A 15467-nucleotide genomic window follows, 5' to 3' on the forward strand; every position below is an offset into this window, starting at 1 on the left:
CAGGCGATAAATTCATAAAATCGTAAAGATACGAAATCACCACACGAAGGGCATGTGCAATGTGCAGAGAAATATTAAATCATTATATCCAAACGGGAAAATCAGGCCCCATATTACAAGAAAGTTGTGTCGTTGAGGTCCGCTAATGAGGATTTCTTCAAAATCCGGCCGCCATCACAACGGCGAAGCAGTACGTGGGTAGCTCTCATCATGGGTATAACTGAGATTATTTGAGACCGTCTCATCGGGACTGAAAGGCCTCGCTTCAGAAACTGTTGGGCTTGCTTCAGCACCACTCAAGCTTGCACGTTGAGGGGACGAGAGCGTATGTGGTGGTGGACTACCTGCACTGCTGCGCAGGCTACCATTGCTCCCACCCCAGGCACCCTGGCGTAGCTTCATGAGTGCGCTCAGGGACATGTCATCGTCCAAATTGCTCATGTCAACCAGTTGCGCCAGTCCAGGGCTCGCTAGTGCTGAATTTGGATGGGTACCGCCGTGAGCCTTGACCGAGATCATAGAGTTGCGTGTACTCCATTCACTTCGTTCAGTTATGGGAGTCAAGCTGGGCTCCTGGAATTTGCCACGGCTGCTGTGGTTCCGGGTGATGCCTTCAACCCGTCGCGGACCAAAGTATCCACCATTAGTTAGCTCAGAGGCGCCAGTTCCATCTGCATGTGCGTAAAAGCCGAACTCTTGGCCGTAAAAGCCATCATCATCGTTCTCAAGAGCTTCGGCGTTAGCAGCAGCAACGATTTCGTCGTCGAAGTACGAATCATCGTTGTCATCATAGGAGTGGTTGTCGTAGGCCTGATCGTCGAAGACATCTTCGAACGCCATGGCATCTGCAGCTTGGCTAATCCGGCTGTTATCAGAAACAAGGCCCGGTTGCGAGTCTGTTGTCTGCGATGTTTGAGCTGCGCTGTATTGCCCCTGGGATGCTTCGCTCGTGCTGAAGTTGCGTTCAACCTGCGCACTATATAATGCTTCGTTGGCTGCAAAGGCTAGAGCATTGTGCAAAATATCTAAATTTTGCTCTGTGAGTACACCGCCACCATGGGCACGGACAGGGCCCATATTTGGTATTGGCTCGCCGAGGGGACCACGTTTGACCGATCCTGTGACCCTATAGTCACTAGCTACACTGGACATGTGTTGCAGACCTTGGAGCCCCCTTCCTGCCATGGAGCATTCTTTCCCTGCCGAGGAGTCATCCTCGCCCGAAACAGCACTGTCCGTTGGTAATGGTGCCGCAGGGGCACCGACCCGTCTTCGTTCGTATAAATGACTGTTTACGTCATCAAAAATGGATTCATCAAATCCACCGTCTTGATCGTCCACATCGAGATCTCCGAAATTGCCGTCATCGAAATAAAGATCGTCGTCGTCGTCGACCATGGAGGCCGCTTGTTTCGCAACCGGAACCTGCGGAAGGGTTGGTGTTGCCTCATTCCTGACATTCAGAGACGTTTGTATCTCTGGGGGTTGTTGGGAGGGGACATCGTCCAGTTGTGTCACTTCAGAGAGCTGAGAGGTACGGTGAGAGGCATTTGTTGGTTCTGCCGATGCAGCGGCGACCGGGCTAGTAACCACGGGGGACAATGCCGGGACAGCCCAGCTCTTCGCCTTGTTGATGTCTCGCGAAAGTGAGAAATCATCGAGATCGTCATCGGCATCTGCATTGACGCCAGGAATCTTTTCTTCCAGACCATCCAGGTCGTCCATCATGTCATCATCGAAGTCCTCGTCGAAGTCTCCGTCGAAGTCATCAAAATACCCATCCTCCATTCTGCGAGAAGCTTCCTTGGCCTTGTGCTTCTCTTCTAGCATTTTCTCTTGTGTAGATGATGCTACTCCAATCATATCGAAGCTGAATCGAGAGGCATTGCTCTTGAGATGTCTAGGCAAGGCAGAGGGATTGAAGGGTACATTAGGAATCGTGTCTTGATCTTGAGGGTGCTGAGGATGAGCATGAGAGATTGTGTTTGGTTGGCTTGGGGAAGATTCCTTCGCTCTAGGCTCGGGCTGCTCTGAAACAACTACAGTTCCTTCTGGTGGATGAGTAGGCAAGTTTCGCGCAAAGACCGGCAATGAGCTATCACAACTAGGCTGTGGTTGGCCTGTTAAAAGTGAAGACTGGAGATAACCCTTATTTTCCACCTGTAGAACATTCTGGTCCTCAAAGTGTTCCTTAAAAACAGGCGAATGATCACCGTGCCGTTTTGCCTGATCATTCCAGTGGGGCCCACGCGGTTGACTGGGTATTTGTGGTGGTGAGACATCCTGCCCGTTCACATGTGTATCCTGCCGAGTAGCCGAAAGATTGCGGCGAGGCCGGGGCGCAGAGAAGTCATGGACAATCTTTCCACGAATTCTGGGGTCATAGTCATCTGGCATAGCAGGAACATTCCTATTCTTGATTTTGACATCTTCTGCGCGGGAGCTAACCAACTGCGAGGAGCGCCTGCGCGCAAGAAGAGACATCGGATTCAAGAGATGGAACATCGCCTTACCCGATTTGTGATGTGACTGTTCTACGGACACATCACGATCTCCGATGCGCCGAACAGCTGCACCACCATCCATCTTGAAATCCTTCTGTGGTATTGTTTGTTTATCCGCCGGTGAGTCGTCGGGTGAGGATCTGAACCGGAAGTGACCTGACCCCGTTGCCGCAGTTGGTGACCGTTTCTGCTTGCCAAACGAACGTCTAAAGGGCGAACTCGATTTTAAATTCGACTCCGCATCTCCTTGATCGGACTGTAGACCCATCATTGACAGTTGAGAATTATCCGACTGGGTTGTGAACTGTTCTTCCCCGCTGTCACCGGGGCTGGAATGAGGACGGCTTTCGTTTTCGACTGCCGGCGATGGAACAGCAAGAGTGATCGAGGAGGAAAGTGGCGCGACCGATGAGCTGATATTGAGCTTCGAAGAGTCGATGTCCAGCGGCGAGTGGTTTGAGTGGGGGCCATCGGGTGAGGAGTGACCGTCGAGGGTAGTGGTGAGCGTTGGTTTATTCGAAATCTCTGTAATCTGGGGAGGGCTTCTAATCGGGCTTCCATTCGCCCCTTTAACGGGTGAGGGCGCGGGGATTGAAGCAGGCGATGCGGCCGAACGTCGATGGTCTCGGCGCCAATACGAGAACACAGTAGACGGCGGCATGGCGGCTATATGAGGCCCTCACAAACGCCAGATCGAGTCGCGAGAATTAACAAGGGGCGTAATCTTCCATTGCAGTTATCAACTGCACGTGGGTATCGAACAAAGACGGTGTCAAATACAGACAACTGGACCGTGGGGGAAAGCAAAATCCTCCCGTGAACTTTCAAGGTTCTTATGTCTCGACCTTCTGTAAGCCCACTGAAATCAATTTGACGAGAAGAAGGGGCAATTCACAGTAAGCTTGAAAAGGAATAGTCTATACCTTGATATCTATTTATGTAGAAGAAAAGAGATCAACGTAACGCGCGGCTAAAAGTTGGGGTCGCACCCTGACCGGCTGTAGTGTCTGGGCCTAAATGCAATATCGCGTCACATTCTTGCCCCTACTTGGTTCTTCATCTTGACCCTTTTTTTAAGGCTCATAGATCAAATCCCCCGAAAACGTGTGCGGTGATTCTTCTATAAATCGTACTATTATGCTACATGGATATCACCCGAGAAAACTGAATCAAAGAATGACACGCTCAAACCATGTGCTATGCTAACAGACAAAACAGCAAGTAAAAATTAATAGGTGACGCTTTCAATGAATGCTTTGCCTCCAGCGGTCGATCACGTCGGTTTTGACCGGTCCAGGATGTTGTGACATGCTTGGAGCGTACCCCATACCATTCACGCCTATCCTAGGGTTCATGGGATATCCATATTGCTGTGCCATCGGGTATCCTGCAAGTGTCGGGTATCCCATTTGTGTCGGGAATTGTTGCATAGACATGCGGTTTCCAAATTGGGACATGGTGACAGGTCGCTGATTGAAGATATCATACGAAGACTGGCGATTAAGCTGGGAAGGACGACGACCCTGTGTAAGCGCAGCCATGCTTCGACGCATTCGCGGGTTCTTTTGGGGCGCGAGTTGGGCAGCGGCTTCTTTCTGCAGTCGACTGCGTCGTTGTGCGAGTGTCTCTTCCTCGTTGGCGGTGGGGACTTCTTGGGGTTCTTTGGGCGCGATTCCAGCTCGGGAGTCAATCTCGGCCATCAGGTCGCTAGCAAATTTGCTCTCCGAGCGGTTGTGTCCCTTCAACCGTTGCAGCCGCTCGGCGAGGGTTTCTATCTCAGTCTCATCATCACTCTGGGCGGCTGGCTCAGGAACATGCGCCGGGGGCCCTGGCGTATACACTGTAGCAGGACGTTGCTCCTGCTGCGGGAGTTGTTTACCCTTTAGTCGGGCACGGCGTGAACTCAGTGGCTCATTTTCTTCCAGTTCGCGCTTTTCGATCAACCCCAAAGGACGATCATCATTCTCGGCACTGGTTTTTTCGGGGTATAGCACAGCCAAAGGAACGTCGTCGTCTTCGTCCCGCCCTTCCCAGGCCAAAGCGACGGGGCGCTGCCGGCGGCTGTCACTTTGCTTTTGGGCCAATTCGTCAATTTCCAACAAAGTGCTCCGCATACCATTCAAAGGCACAGCCGTCCGGCGTCGGTGCTTCAACTCATGCTTCCGCAACTCCAATTCGGCGATGAGCGTGTTCGGTGGACTGACATAATCCAACCCTCCTTCGTCCTCGTCCTCTTCGTCTTCAGATTGCTGATCACTTTCGGTATCAGTGTCTTCGGACCCACGCTCATGGCCGTGCTCATCATGATTTCTGTCCGAGTCATTTCCGGCTTCCGATCCATATCGCGAAGTTACGGGATCCCCATGCTCGTCTATATTGTTGGTGCTATACGGCTGACCAATCGTGGCTCGCGAAAGACGATTTGTCTTTTGCCCTGTCAGGTGTTTTGCCAAGCTCTTGCGTTTTGGTTTGCCGTAGATGACCGACCCGACATGACCAGCGTACGGGTGATCAGTGAAAGCCGAAACGGGCGCATTCGCAGAGGCGTCCAAAATGCTATCCAGCGTAGCAACCGCAGAATCTTGCTTAACCGCGACTTGAAGTGATGTGCTGGGCTGGTCAAAAAACACACTCGCACGGAGATGTGGTGGCACTGTCGATTTGCGTTTATCGTCACGGCCATCGCGTGGGTCTTTTTGGTCTGCATCAAGGAGCACAGCAGTTGGCTTTCTATCTTCAGCGGCGATGGCACCTGCAATCTGCGTACGACGCTTATCCCGGTCAATGTTTGCCTTCCGCGACAACTTTGGTGGCAGATTCAACATGCGTGGGACAGGGGCAGGATAAAACACCATATTCTCTCCTGCTTGCGGTCGTTTGTAATGTTCCGGCTTGCGGGCGAGCGGCGGCTGCTCCAAAGAAACCAGGCGACCCGGTTCCGTGAAATGGACGCCGTCAAAGTCAGTGAAGAGTGTCCGCGCTTGCTGGTAGGTATCGCCGGATGCGACCGAGGCCCGGCGCTCCAACACTGTCTCTGCGGGGGCTCCTTGCGGAACATATTGGTCGTCGTAGTAATCGTTTTTTGTATCGAAAAGGGGTTGTGAGGGGGGAAGATCGGGGAGCGCGGGAAATTCATCCACCTCAAGCTTATGCTCGTCATGTGCAGGCTCCGAGAGCTGAGCCAGACGCGCCCCTGATACGGAGCGCTGGCGGGCCGGGGATACATTCGATCCATGGGCAGAGGAAGTTGTCGCTGCTGGGGAGAACGCGCCATTCCGGTGAATCAATGAATTCGACGCGGAACTGATTGAGCGTCGCTTTTGCTCTTGATCTATGCGACGGATCTCGCTCTCAATGTCCGCGGAGCACGAGCTCAGCTGCTCCGCACTTTCCTCTAACCGCGTTACATTTCCTTTGTACGCTCCTTGTATCGACTGCAAATCTGGGGTAGGGTGGCTGAGAGGTACGGGAACCTCGCTGCATGTGCTGTGGATAGGGGTTTCGGGAGAAAGGTGTCGCACGACAGAATCATTGAGTGGTGGAATTCGGAGGCTGTTGGATCGCTCTTCGGGGGAAGGATCGACGTCGTAGTCATCGTCCTCCACCACATCGTAGCTGGTAGAAGTCATGGAACGGATTATCGAGCCTAACTGACTGAAGCTGGAGTTGTCTGTGGATTTGGCAGCTTCTAAATGGCTTCCTCCCCCGATGTGATCAGTATCAAGTGGCAGCTGTTCAAATGCATGTCCATGAGTGGGCGAGGGGCTGCGTGATACAGAAGCGGAAGAAACAGAAGCCACCTCGTGGTCAACTTGAGCGACGGCGTTGTACGCCATAATATAGGTCTTGGTCACCGACTATCCATTCAGACTAGTTCAAATCGATAGTGGATTTCAGGATCAAAGAGAATCGAGATAACAGGGATACCCAACAAAGAATTCAAGCCAGACTGGAGGGATAAGGGGAAGAAACGAAAACCCAGGAAAGTTGGCTGAGAATCACTAATTTTGGAAGTTTGTTGTCGTACAATAATATGGCCCTGGAATGCCAGAGATTAATGAGAGTGTCTGATGCTAATTATATATCGATGTAATTTCCTCCTAAATCTCCCCGAAACAAGGAATTTACGGCACTAAACCATTTAAGGAATCTTTGCGTATATGTCTTAGACCAGTTAACACGTTGAATACGCCGAGTCAGGCTGATTTGACTCTCCACTCCGTTCTAGAGGTCTTGGCATTTTTTCAAGGTCTATATAAGTCTTCTGTCTCTAGAAGAAAAAGGTCTTAGGCGACTGAGAACATGCTAATCCCCCCTTATTCTTTATCTTATCATTTTCCTGCAGGGTTTCCGCTAATATACATGAATGCATCTCGAACAGGCAATTTCGAGATGTATGCATCTGAGCTGAAGTACTTGACAACCTTGACATCCCGGACCAATTAGGCTATGAACAGATCTTGCGGTCTCAACTGTTATTCCAGTAGATTGCTTGACCTTGCTGGTATGTGATTATCGAAATCAAATTGATTCCAAGCCGCGTGCTCGTGACACTCAATATGGTCGCGTGACCGGACCTATGCAGATAGCCGATACCAAAACACAACCTTGCGTGCACCTCATCTTATTTTCATGTCACTTCTGAGACAGGGCAACGATCTATTGAAATCCTACCATCGGAACAATTTTCTCAAAGTTATACGGCCCCATGAACACAATTTGAAACCCCACATTTCAATCTATCGCTGGCACAGTGTTCCTGTTCTCCTTGAAATGATGACCAACAGCCTCATGTCCCCGTCACAGAGGGCCGAAATTGATCCATACGGGGATACCAGAGATAATGATAAACAGGTCCACTCATTTGTCATAGAACTCGGGAGAGATACTCAGCTGACTATTTGGCTACGCCACGGTTGCAGAAGGCAATACCAGTATCCTCAATAGAAAGTGGTGACCGGGGAATCCCGAAAGAGGGAGTCGAAGCTAATCTACCCAGTGTCCATAAAATTGTCCAAGTCGCTTTCGGGGAGATGATCGCGGACTTTGACAGCTTTATCTCGAATTGGAATCACAGACACAGTTGGTCTCCGATGACCACGACGATTTCCTGCATCTAACCCTAGTGGCTTTTTTGATGAGCCAGGGGCCGGCGGCAATTATCTCGCAAGAAATGATTAGCTTAGGCGGTCAAGATCTGCGTAGATTCATGGCGATGTCCGGTGCTTTGCCCAGTGGCCGGCTGCAAGAACAAGCAGGTATGAACAGTCCCCATCTATCCTGATTCATTTCCGACTCGAATTTCAGAAGCTCTCCATGGCGGTCCACTAATGATTCAGGCTATCACCGTTCTCCGGGAAAAAAATGTTACTTTGACCTGCCGTCGTTGGCATCGGGATATCAGATATCAACCATCTAAGTATCAAGCAGCTTCTCCATTAAGACTGTTTTGTTTTGGCTCTTTCGAATTATTCAATACTGCTTTGACACGTTCCCGCTTTTCAAAAAACGGAACCATTCCGGCTTACGTGCTAATCTGCTCAAAATCGACGCAAGGCTGTGGCTAGGTCATTCCAACACGTTGCCGTGTGCATAAAGACCACATCGCCCGTTTTAACATGAATCCTGACGGAGGAAATTACTACTTAAACGAGAGACAGGACGGCTTATACATCATTTCTAACAGCAGTGAAACCGCAAACGACATGTCTGGTATGACCCTCACTTCCAGGATGTACAACACATATTAACAGATTGAGTATCCAGAATCTCAGGGTAAACCTGCCCCTCTCCGCGTGGGCATAGTGCTATTCCCAGGCTTCCAAGCCTTGGATGTATTTGGCCCAGTGGACTGCATGAACGTCCTGTCATGGAGCCACAGCGTGACGTTGGCACTCATATCCTCAACCTTGGAGCCAGTGACAACGAAGTCGCCAGCATCCGCCAATGCCATAGGCCAAAGTGTGGTGCCAACCCACACCTTCGCAACAGCACCGTCTCTAGATCTGCTTTTCATCCCTGGTGGCCTGGGCACACGCGGCTCGAGTCCAGCAATCGAGGAAGCAATCTCCTACGTCCGGAACGTATATCCCCAGCTGGGCTATCTCATCACAGTGTGTACTGGCGCCGGGCTTGCGGCTCGAGCTGGGGTTCTGGATGGGAAACGAGCCACGACGAACAAGATGGCCTGGGCTGAGATCACAAGCTTGAGGGTGGATGTTGATTGGGTTCCTCGTGCGAGATGGGTCATTGATGGCAAAATTTGGTCCTCCTCCGGGGTTAGCGCTGGTATTGATGTTACATTTGCTTGGATTGAAGAGGTCTATGGAAGCGAGTTGGCAAGGAAGATCTCGGATAGCATGGAATATACTCGACATAAGGACCCTACTCACGACCCGTTTGCTGAACTTTATGGGCTTTGAGTCAGCTACTATGTTTTTGTCTACATCTGGAGGGTCTCCATCTTGGTTGAAATTTTGATAGGAAAGGAAGTCTAGACCATCGCAAGGAGATACGATTGGTTGACTTTCCGCAGTATCGCGAATTGAGAAAGCTATTTCTAGGCCAGCTGCATGCTCAATCATCGGCTTGTGTCGCATGGCATTGTTCGTCTACTCGGATCAGAAAAGCAGAGCAATTAGAAGCTATCTTCTTGTACGGGAACAACCAACAAATCCGATCCATTTAATTTGTGCTATTCATCACTCACTGAGATCATACCTAGTAATCATATTTTACATTTTTTGAACTCCCGTAGTGTAAGTTTACCAGCATCAACAGAATCCTCAAACATGATAAGTACCGAAACTAGTCGAAGTCCATTGAAAGAGGAGCTGCACGTAGGTCAACTTTTCTGATGCCGCCGAGTGAAACCCCCTTGATGAACATTGTAATCAAACAATCACCCTACCTATATAAATATCGCGCCGAGACGCTGTGGCGTGCATGCGTCCGTGCTACGTAGGGTACATAAAATATGTGATATCTTGTGCCTGGGGTTAGCGACTGAGCCTGAAATTCCCAGGGCGGGTCCGATACTCAATAGTGCGTTGGCTTCTTTCACTTTAAAGAGGTTTTCTTGATCCTTCTGAGATGTTCAGAGAAAAACTAGCTTGTGTGATGACTGGTTATCACGTCGCAGAGTATGAGATGCGCTTCGGGAGGTGACGGTCTGAGGATTGTTTGATTACCTGGTCCCCCCCCCCCCCCCCCCCCCCCCCCCCGGTCTGTCGAGTCATAGTTTATTCATCATGACTCTTCGATGGCAGAAAGGAAGGGGAGATCCCTGAGCTCATAACCCCTAGGAGTTGTAATGGAGGTTATCGGTATCTCCATCAATTTCCCATGCCTCGCGTGGCACGTGACCGCGCGCCGCCATCGACGCGCCTCAATCTCACTTGCGATCAACAGAACATGAAAATTCCAACGTGGCATTATGTCTTACTATGATATTGACTCCATCTTGACTGATGCACAGGTGAGTTCAGTGCGACTACATGCCCTCGCCGTCAACTGTCAGAGATGAACAAGTGCTAACATTGGATCCAGAAACTGCCGTGTACCTTTGAGCTCGAAGTACCCGGCCTCGGTATTCTAGAGGGAAATGCAGGTGAAGATGTGAGGAAATGCTCTACTTTTTTTAATCGCCCAGCTCCACCTGTTCCTGACCTATGCACAGATCAAAGCTGGAACCCGGATCGATCTTCCCATATGGCTAGGTGAAATGCTCTCGATCGGGTAAGGTCCCACCCAGCTCAGTCTCCTCGGAGAACCAGCCATGCAATTTGAAATGTTGCTAACGTGCTCTCTGTGGTCATTCCAGAGCACGTCTCGGAACGTCCCGTCTGGTTACGCTTGACATGCCCGAGGCGCTTTCGGAGCGGGTGATGAATGCGTTGAAGGCAGATCCCCGCACGCTTGACTTGCGCGCGTTAGCACCGCATTTCTACAACCTGAGTGAGCGGATCCTCGAACTCTTCGAGGAAGAAGAGATGGTGGATGTTCTCGGAGATGTAGGTGTCTCTGATCCCCGCGGCTGAAGACCGGTGATTGGCCGAGTTGGGACTAACGAGGTGTCAGGCATTCAAGAAACGCGCAGCAGAGATCGCTGACCACGCGCACAACTCGCGCGGTACAATTGGTGGCGGGGTTGATTTCCTTCGCGGTCTGGATGAGACTGAGCGACAATGTATGCTCTGATAGTCCCTGTTTTGGAGGTCCTGGAGTGTGGGTTGAGGAGCATGTCACTAACAGATTTGGTTCGATAGTGTTCCGCGCTGCTCATGATCGGGCCAAGGAGATGCGGATCTGGTCTGGAGAGGCGAAACGTAAGTAATCCTTTTTTGTGACTCGGCATTTCTCGTGGGCTCTGAGCTGCGCTCGCTTATGAAGGTTATGATACATTTAATGCGACTATGTGATTCTTCCATCCGATAGGCTTCGTGTGACGTAGCACAGGATTTTGGCTTGGTCTGACTTTATTTTATTCTTACGGTATTCAATTTCTTTTCAGACTCTTGAACTGCCATTTTAAACGAAGAAATTAAAAAAAAAATTCTGACAGATGCCCAACATCTTAATGTTGAGATCTCGACTTTCAAGGATATGGACTAGGTTGATAATCCCCACCCTTTTTTTTTGTCTCGGCTTTTTCTTGGGGAGGGGTTTTTTTTTTCAGAACCTAGGAATTTATAGAAATTTTTTTTTTGGTTTTTCTGTTCTATGAAGGTTCTACAGACTGATTGTATCGACATGATTAATGGAGATATGTTTTATATATATTCCTATCTCATCTCCCTAATCATGGAACTCCGCAACACTTCAGTCACCAAAGGAGAAACCCCGCGTAAGGGCTGACTGCCCCACGGCTCCGATCCGATTGGTGTGACTGTCAAGAAACAGAGTTACCGTCGATAGCGAATTGATCGTCGTGCTAAGGAGTCCATGGAATCTAGCCTCGAAGGGAGATTGAAATGAAAGATAGGGCGTATACAAAATAAGATCATTTACATTTGAATACCATCTTTGCGGATGTTTCTTCCATTCTTCCATTCTTTCATTCCTAATGTATTATGACAAACTGTCCTTCAAAACAAAGAACATCTACATAAGTGGGGCTGGTGACTACACCCTTTTTTTTCCCTATTAGAGACTCATCATAATTCATTTGATCACCCTCGCTTCTTTTGACTTGTCCTGATCTTTCTCCCTTGACTTTTGAGGTTGTAAATAACCCCTCTATGCCTTGATTCGGGTCTATTGGCTCTACAATCCTACCTTGCACTCCACAGGTTCGACCTAGCCTCTGATTGCTCCCCACCTGCAACACATCTGCATCCCTCGCATCGCGCCAGCGTGTTACCCACCACCATCCAACCCGCCTATCCAATCGAAATCAATTCACCTGGATCCATCCATTAATCCTCCGATGCGGCTGGTGAATTAGTGCAGGAAATTCTTACCGCGGTGTCCACTAATTGATCCGGATACTGCAGTGTGGCTCCGAACAGGGAAACCGGGGGCTTTTTGCGGCACGTCAATTATGCGTATTCGGTAAACATCCTGCCAGCAGCCATTATGGATGAGAAACCCCCAAGAAGGAGCTCGGCCGCTGGTCAGCCTGCTTCACCGTACTCCGTATATGATCCCAGGACTACACCTAAACGCAGCGTTTCTTCTGAAGACCACTCACCAAGTACGTGATCTCTCAATTCTACACGTTCTTGAATTGAGTTTCCGATCTCAGGGTCACTGAATGAAAGCTGACTTTGCTTCTTCCCCAAGAATTGCCAGACCGTCTACAGCACCCATCACTTTCCCGCGTCAAGGGCCGAACCAGGATGTTTACTCCGCCTCGACTGAGTGCAGAGGCCTCGTGGCTGAGAGACCAATCACCTACCCACCATGGCACAAGGACGCCAATCCGCTCATCTGGTATGGCTTCCGATTACCGGCAACGTCGGATGGGCTCTAGAGCATAAGTGACTGATTATTTGGGGCGCAGATACCCCTGAACCAGGCACCCCTACACTGGTGAACCCTGCCTCGGCTCTCTTGCAGGGTTTGCTGAAAGAAGAACGCGCCCACCGAAGCTCCCGAGGAACCATATTAGAGGACTACAAAGATTCTTCTCCCCCAACTCCTGAAACCACGCGAACGCAGGGGGAGACTGCGTCGGAAAAGGCACATAAAGCGAACGACGTCTTCTCCGCCGGTCAGAGGAAACCGAAAGAGATGGGGATGCGGGAAATGGACCAAGTGAGTTCAGGAGGATGGAACACCCATGAGCCCGATCTAATGTGTTTGAAGTATGTCTCCAAGATGAACAAGCTCAATTTCGATTTGAAGCTCGAGATTTTCCACCGCACACAGCAGATTGCTATGCTGGAAAAGAAGCTGGAACGGATGGCGGAGATGGAAGAACAACTGGCGCACATGGACGATTTGGTTACAGAAGTGAAAGAACTCCGAACCACCGAGAAAGACAACCAGATCCTGCGTGAATCCAACGAGCAACTCCGCATTGACCTTGACAAGCGAGACGTGGCTGTTACCGAAGCCGTCGAGCTCATCTGCCAATTAGAATCGAAAATTGACATGCTGGAGAATGGCGACCGGACCTCCAGGCTGTCTGTGTCACGCCCGATAACCGCCGATGGCTCCGAGGCATTTGCGCCGAAATCCCAGACCATGATTGAGATCCCGGAAAGAACCTCTTCCAAGCGAAATTCAGGTGTCTTGAGCGTTGCTCAGCACCAGGCATCGTCTGAGCGACGCAAACTCTCGAAAGCACCCTCCTTCCTACGAGCGGATAACAAGAGTACTGCCACGTTGCGAAGCCTTTATGTTCCCGAAGAAGAAGCTCAGTCACGCTCTGCAAGGACTGAACTTTCAAAATCGGAGAGCTTCCACACGACCACCGAGGGTATGGACCCCGAGTCTCCCAGACTGAGCGTGCTGAGTGAATGCAGTGAGCTGAATCCGTTCGACACGCCTACGAGGTGGCAAGATTTTGATCAGCTCGAGATTCCAGTTCGGAGATCTTCATCGACCTCAGGCAGCTTGGATAGCTATGCTGCCCCCAGCAGGCGGGAAGACAGCAAAGAAGACCAGATTGATCGGTGGATTCAGTCCCGCGAAGACGTGAACCAGACTATCATCACGAGACGGAGAAACCGAGCATCATCTGATGCCACCAAGGACAGCATTCCCGACTATGCACCAGACTTGTATGCTCCTAAGCCGCGTGGGCGCGGACGTCTGGATGCATCTCTTTTCGGAGGGCTCATGTTTCCTCCCACTCCTGATACTATGAGTACGGCGTATGCTACCGGTGCAAACCGATCGGATGGGTCGAATGTGTCGAATAGGAGCGTTGCAGCACAAAAGAGTCTACAGACCGAGCAGGATTTGTTTTTCCCTGACAGGCGAGTTAACCGCCCATGTTCCGCGGAAGCGATGGCCAGTTGCTATAGCTTCAATGGCAGTGAGGTTGATGACAGCATGCAAGCCAACTGCAGTGATACTCCGCGCCTAGGAGTCACAGCTGACGAGTCGCGTACTATGTTGCCCCCCTTCCCCACCGTTTCCTCGAAAGCCAGCGCACTTCTCGGGCCCGGAAGCCCCAACAACCCTTCTATTGAGTCATTTAGGGATTTATACCATGCAAATGCCAGCCAAGCATCGACCCCAACAATTAAACGTGTCCGTAGCCCAACCAAGGCTATGACCCCAGAGCCGCACACCCGTGATCGTGACTCTTCCTCACCGCTCACACCTCAAGACTGGGTTGCCGCTGCAAAGCAGGGTCCACGGTCTCGCAAGCCCAAGCCGCGTGAGACCTGCGACGAAATTCAACAGGCAGAGCAGTCACCACGCAATGCCACCCGCCCTGCTATATTCCACGACGACAGCAGTGTTGCTTCGGATCCAAGCGAGCCCGGGGTCCCCAGTATTCCAACTCTTGACATGACCACTCTAGACATCCTAGAACAACCCTTCGACCTCGCCCCGTCAAAGCCCAAACCTGAAGCCAACCCTGAACCCCGTCGACGCCTCAGCTTCATACCCCCATTTTTCAATCGCTCAACCAACAATGCCCGTCGATTACCAGGCCTTCCAGCTCCAAAAGGCTTCAAAGACGACCACGAAGACGGCGCCCCATCCCCGGTAATCCCCAAAACCAGGACAATGGGCGGCGCCTCTCGAAGACCCATGTCCCAAACAATCACCGTCCCAAACGACTTTTACTCATCCAACCCCTTAATCCATAATGAAGAATCGCTCTCGGCCTCCAGGCCACGAGGATTCGGGCAATCGTCGACAACGTCAACACTTGCCGACCAAACCAGCTCTGCAGCAGTGTCAGGACGCCCCTTCACATCTCATGGCATGGAAGTTGAACACAAGAGGCGCAGTTCACTGGGCATCTTCGGCTGGATGAAGAGCAAACGCTCTGATTCAGTGTCTCTTTCTGGGACGGAGAAGTCCACTGACACCACGCAGAAAGAGAATCGCGCTTCTTCGCGTCTAGCGTACGAAACTCCTCAGGGACTTGGGATCCCCCGTGGCGACACGCCGGACTCCATGGAGGCTCATGCCCGACCTCAGTTCGAGATGGCTGTTCATGCAGATGACCATGCGAGACGACCTCGATATATGGGTCGTCGTGCTCGCAGGAGTTGAGCTTCTCCAGAGACAGTCATTGAGGCCTCACTCCCCTTTCTCTATTTTCTTTACTTCGTCTCTCTTTGCCTTCACCCTGCTTGTTCTTCTCCCCTTCTGTACCATATGATACCCAATCTTGTATACACAGTAGCATGGCTGCATTGCTTTTGCTATTATTGTTCACTCCTCAGAAACACTTGAACGCATTGTGTACTATGATCTCTCTGCATTTCATCCTATCTTTTTGCTTTTATTGACATATGCGATTCACGACTCTAGGCTTCAGCCATTTTGTCA

General features: G+C 50.7%; 6 protein-coding genes across 6 annotated transcripts; 4 read left to right on the forward strand and 2 right to left on the reverse strand.

Annotated features, from left to right (window-relative positions):
* Positions 1-174: 174 nt before the first annotated feature.
* Pdw03_0866 (oxoglutarate dehydrogenase (succinyl-transferring), E1 component) lies at positions 175-2505 on the reverse strand (the record flags this gene model as incomplete). Its single annotated transcript, XM_014679111.2, has 1 exon — positions 175-2505. One exon carries the CDS (start codon positions 2503-2505, stop codon positions 175-177), a length of 2331 nt encoding a protein of 776 aa, XP_014534597.2.
* A 1243-nt stretch (positions 2506-3748) lies between these two features.
* Pdw03_0867 (5'-methylthioadenosine/S-adenosylhomocysteine nucleosidase) lies at positions 3749-6340 on the reverse strand (the record flags this gene model as incomplete). Its single annotated transcript, XM_014679112.2, has 1 exon — positions 3749-6340. The coding sequence occupies one exon, from the start codon at positions 6338-6340 to the stop codon at positions 3749-3751; it is 2592 nt and encodes an 863-aa protein (XP_014534598.2).
* Positions 6341-6953: 613 nt separating this feature from the next.
* On the forward strand, positions 6954-7541 carry Pdw03_0868 (uncharacterized protein; the record flags this gene model as incomplete). The annotated part of the gene is made up of 4 exons (XM_066099740.1): positions 6954-7008; positions 7090-7358; positions 7427-7454; positions 7504-7541. 4 exons carry the CDS (start codon positions 6954-6956, stop codon positions 7539-7541), a joined length of 390 nt encoding a protein of 129 aa, XP_065957467.1.
* Positions 7542-8122: 581 nt separating this feature from the next.
* Pdw03_0869 (DJ-1 domain, InhA-type) lies at positions 8123-8926 on the forward strand (the record flags this gene model as incomplete). Its single annotated transcript, XM_014679113.1, has 2 exons — positions 8123-8216; positions 8271-8926. The coding sequence occupies 2 exons, from the start codon at positions 8123-8125 to the stop codon at positions 8924-8926; spliced, it is 750 nt and encodes a 249-aa protein (XP_014534599.1).
* Positions 8927-9939: 1013 nt separating this feature from the next.
* Positions 9940-10839, forward strand: Pdw03_0870 (DNA replication complex GINS protein psf3; the record flags this gene model as incomplete). Its single annotated transcript, XM_014679114.1, has 6 exons — positions 9940-9981; positions 10053-10121; positions 10183-10241; positions 10327-10516; positions 10584-10692; positions 10772-10839. 6 exons carry the CDS (start codon positions 9940-9942, stop codon positions 10837-10839), a joined length of 537 nt encoding a protein of 178 aa, XP_014534600.1.
* A 1241-nt stretch (positions 10840-12080) lies between these two features.
* On the forward strand, positions 12081-15188 carry Pdw03_0871 (GINS complex; the record flags this gene model as incomplete). The annotated part of the gene is made up of 5 exons (XM_066099741.1): positions 12081-12198; positions 12288-12437; positions 12508-12761; positions 12813-13473; positions 13537-15188. The coding sequence occupies 5 exons, from the start codon at positions 12081-12083 to the stop codon at positions 15186-15188; spliced, it is 2835 nt and encodes a 944-aa protein (XP_065957468.1).
* Positions 15189-15467: the final 279 nt, after the last annotated feature.

Source organism: Penicillium digitatum, chromosome 4, assembly GCF_016767815.1.
Source record: "Penicillium digitatum chromosome 4, complete sequence".
Lineage (NCBI taxonomy): Eukaryota > Fungi > Ascomycota > Eurotiomycetes > Eurotiales > Aspergillaceae > Penicillium > Penicillium digitatum.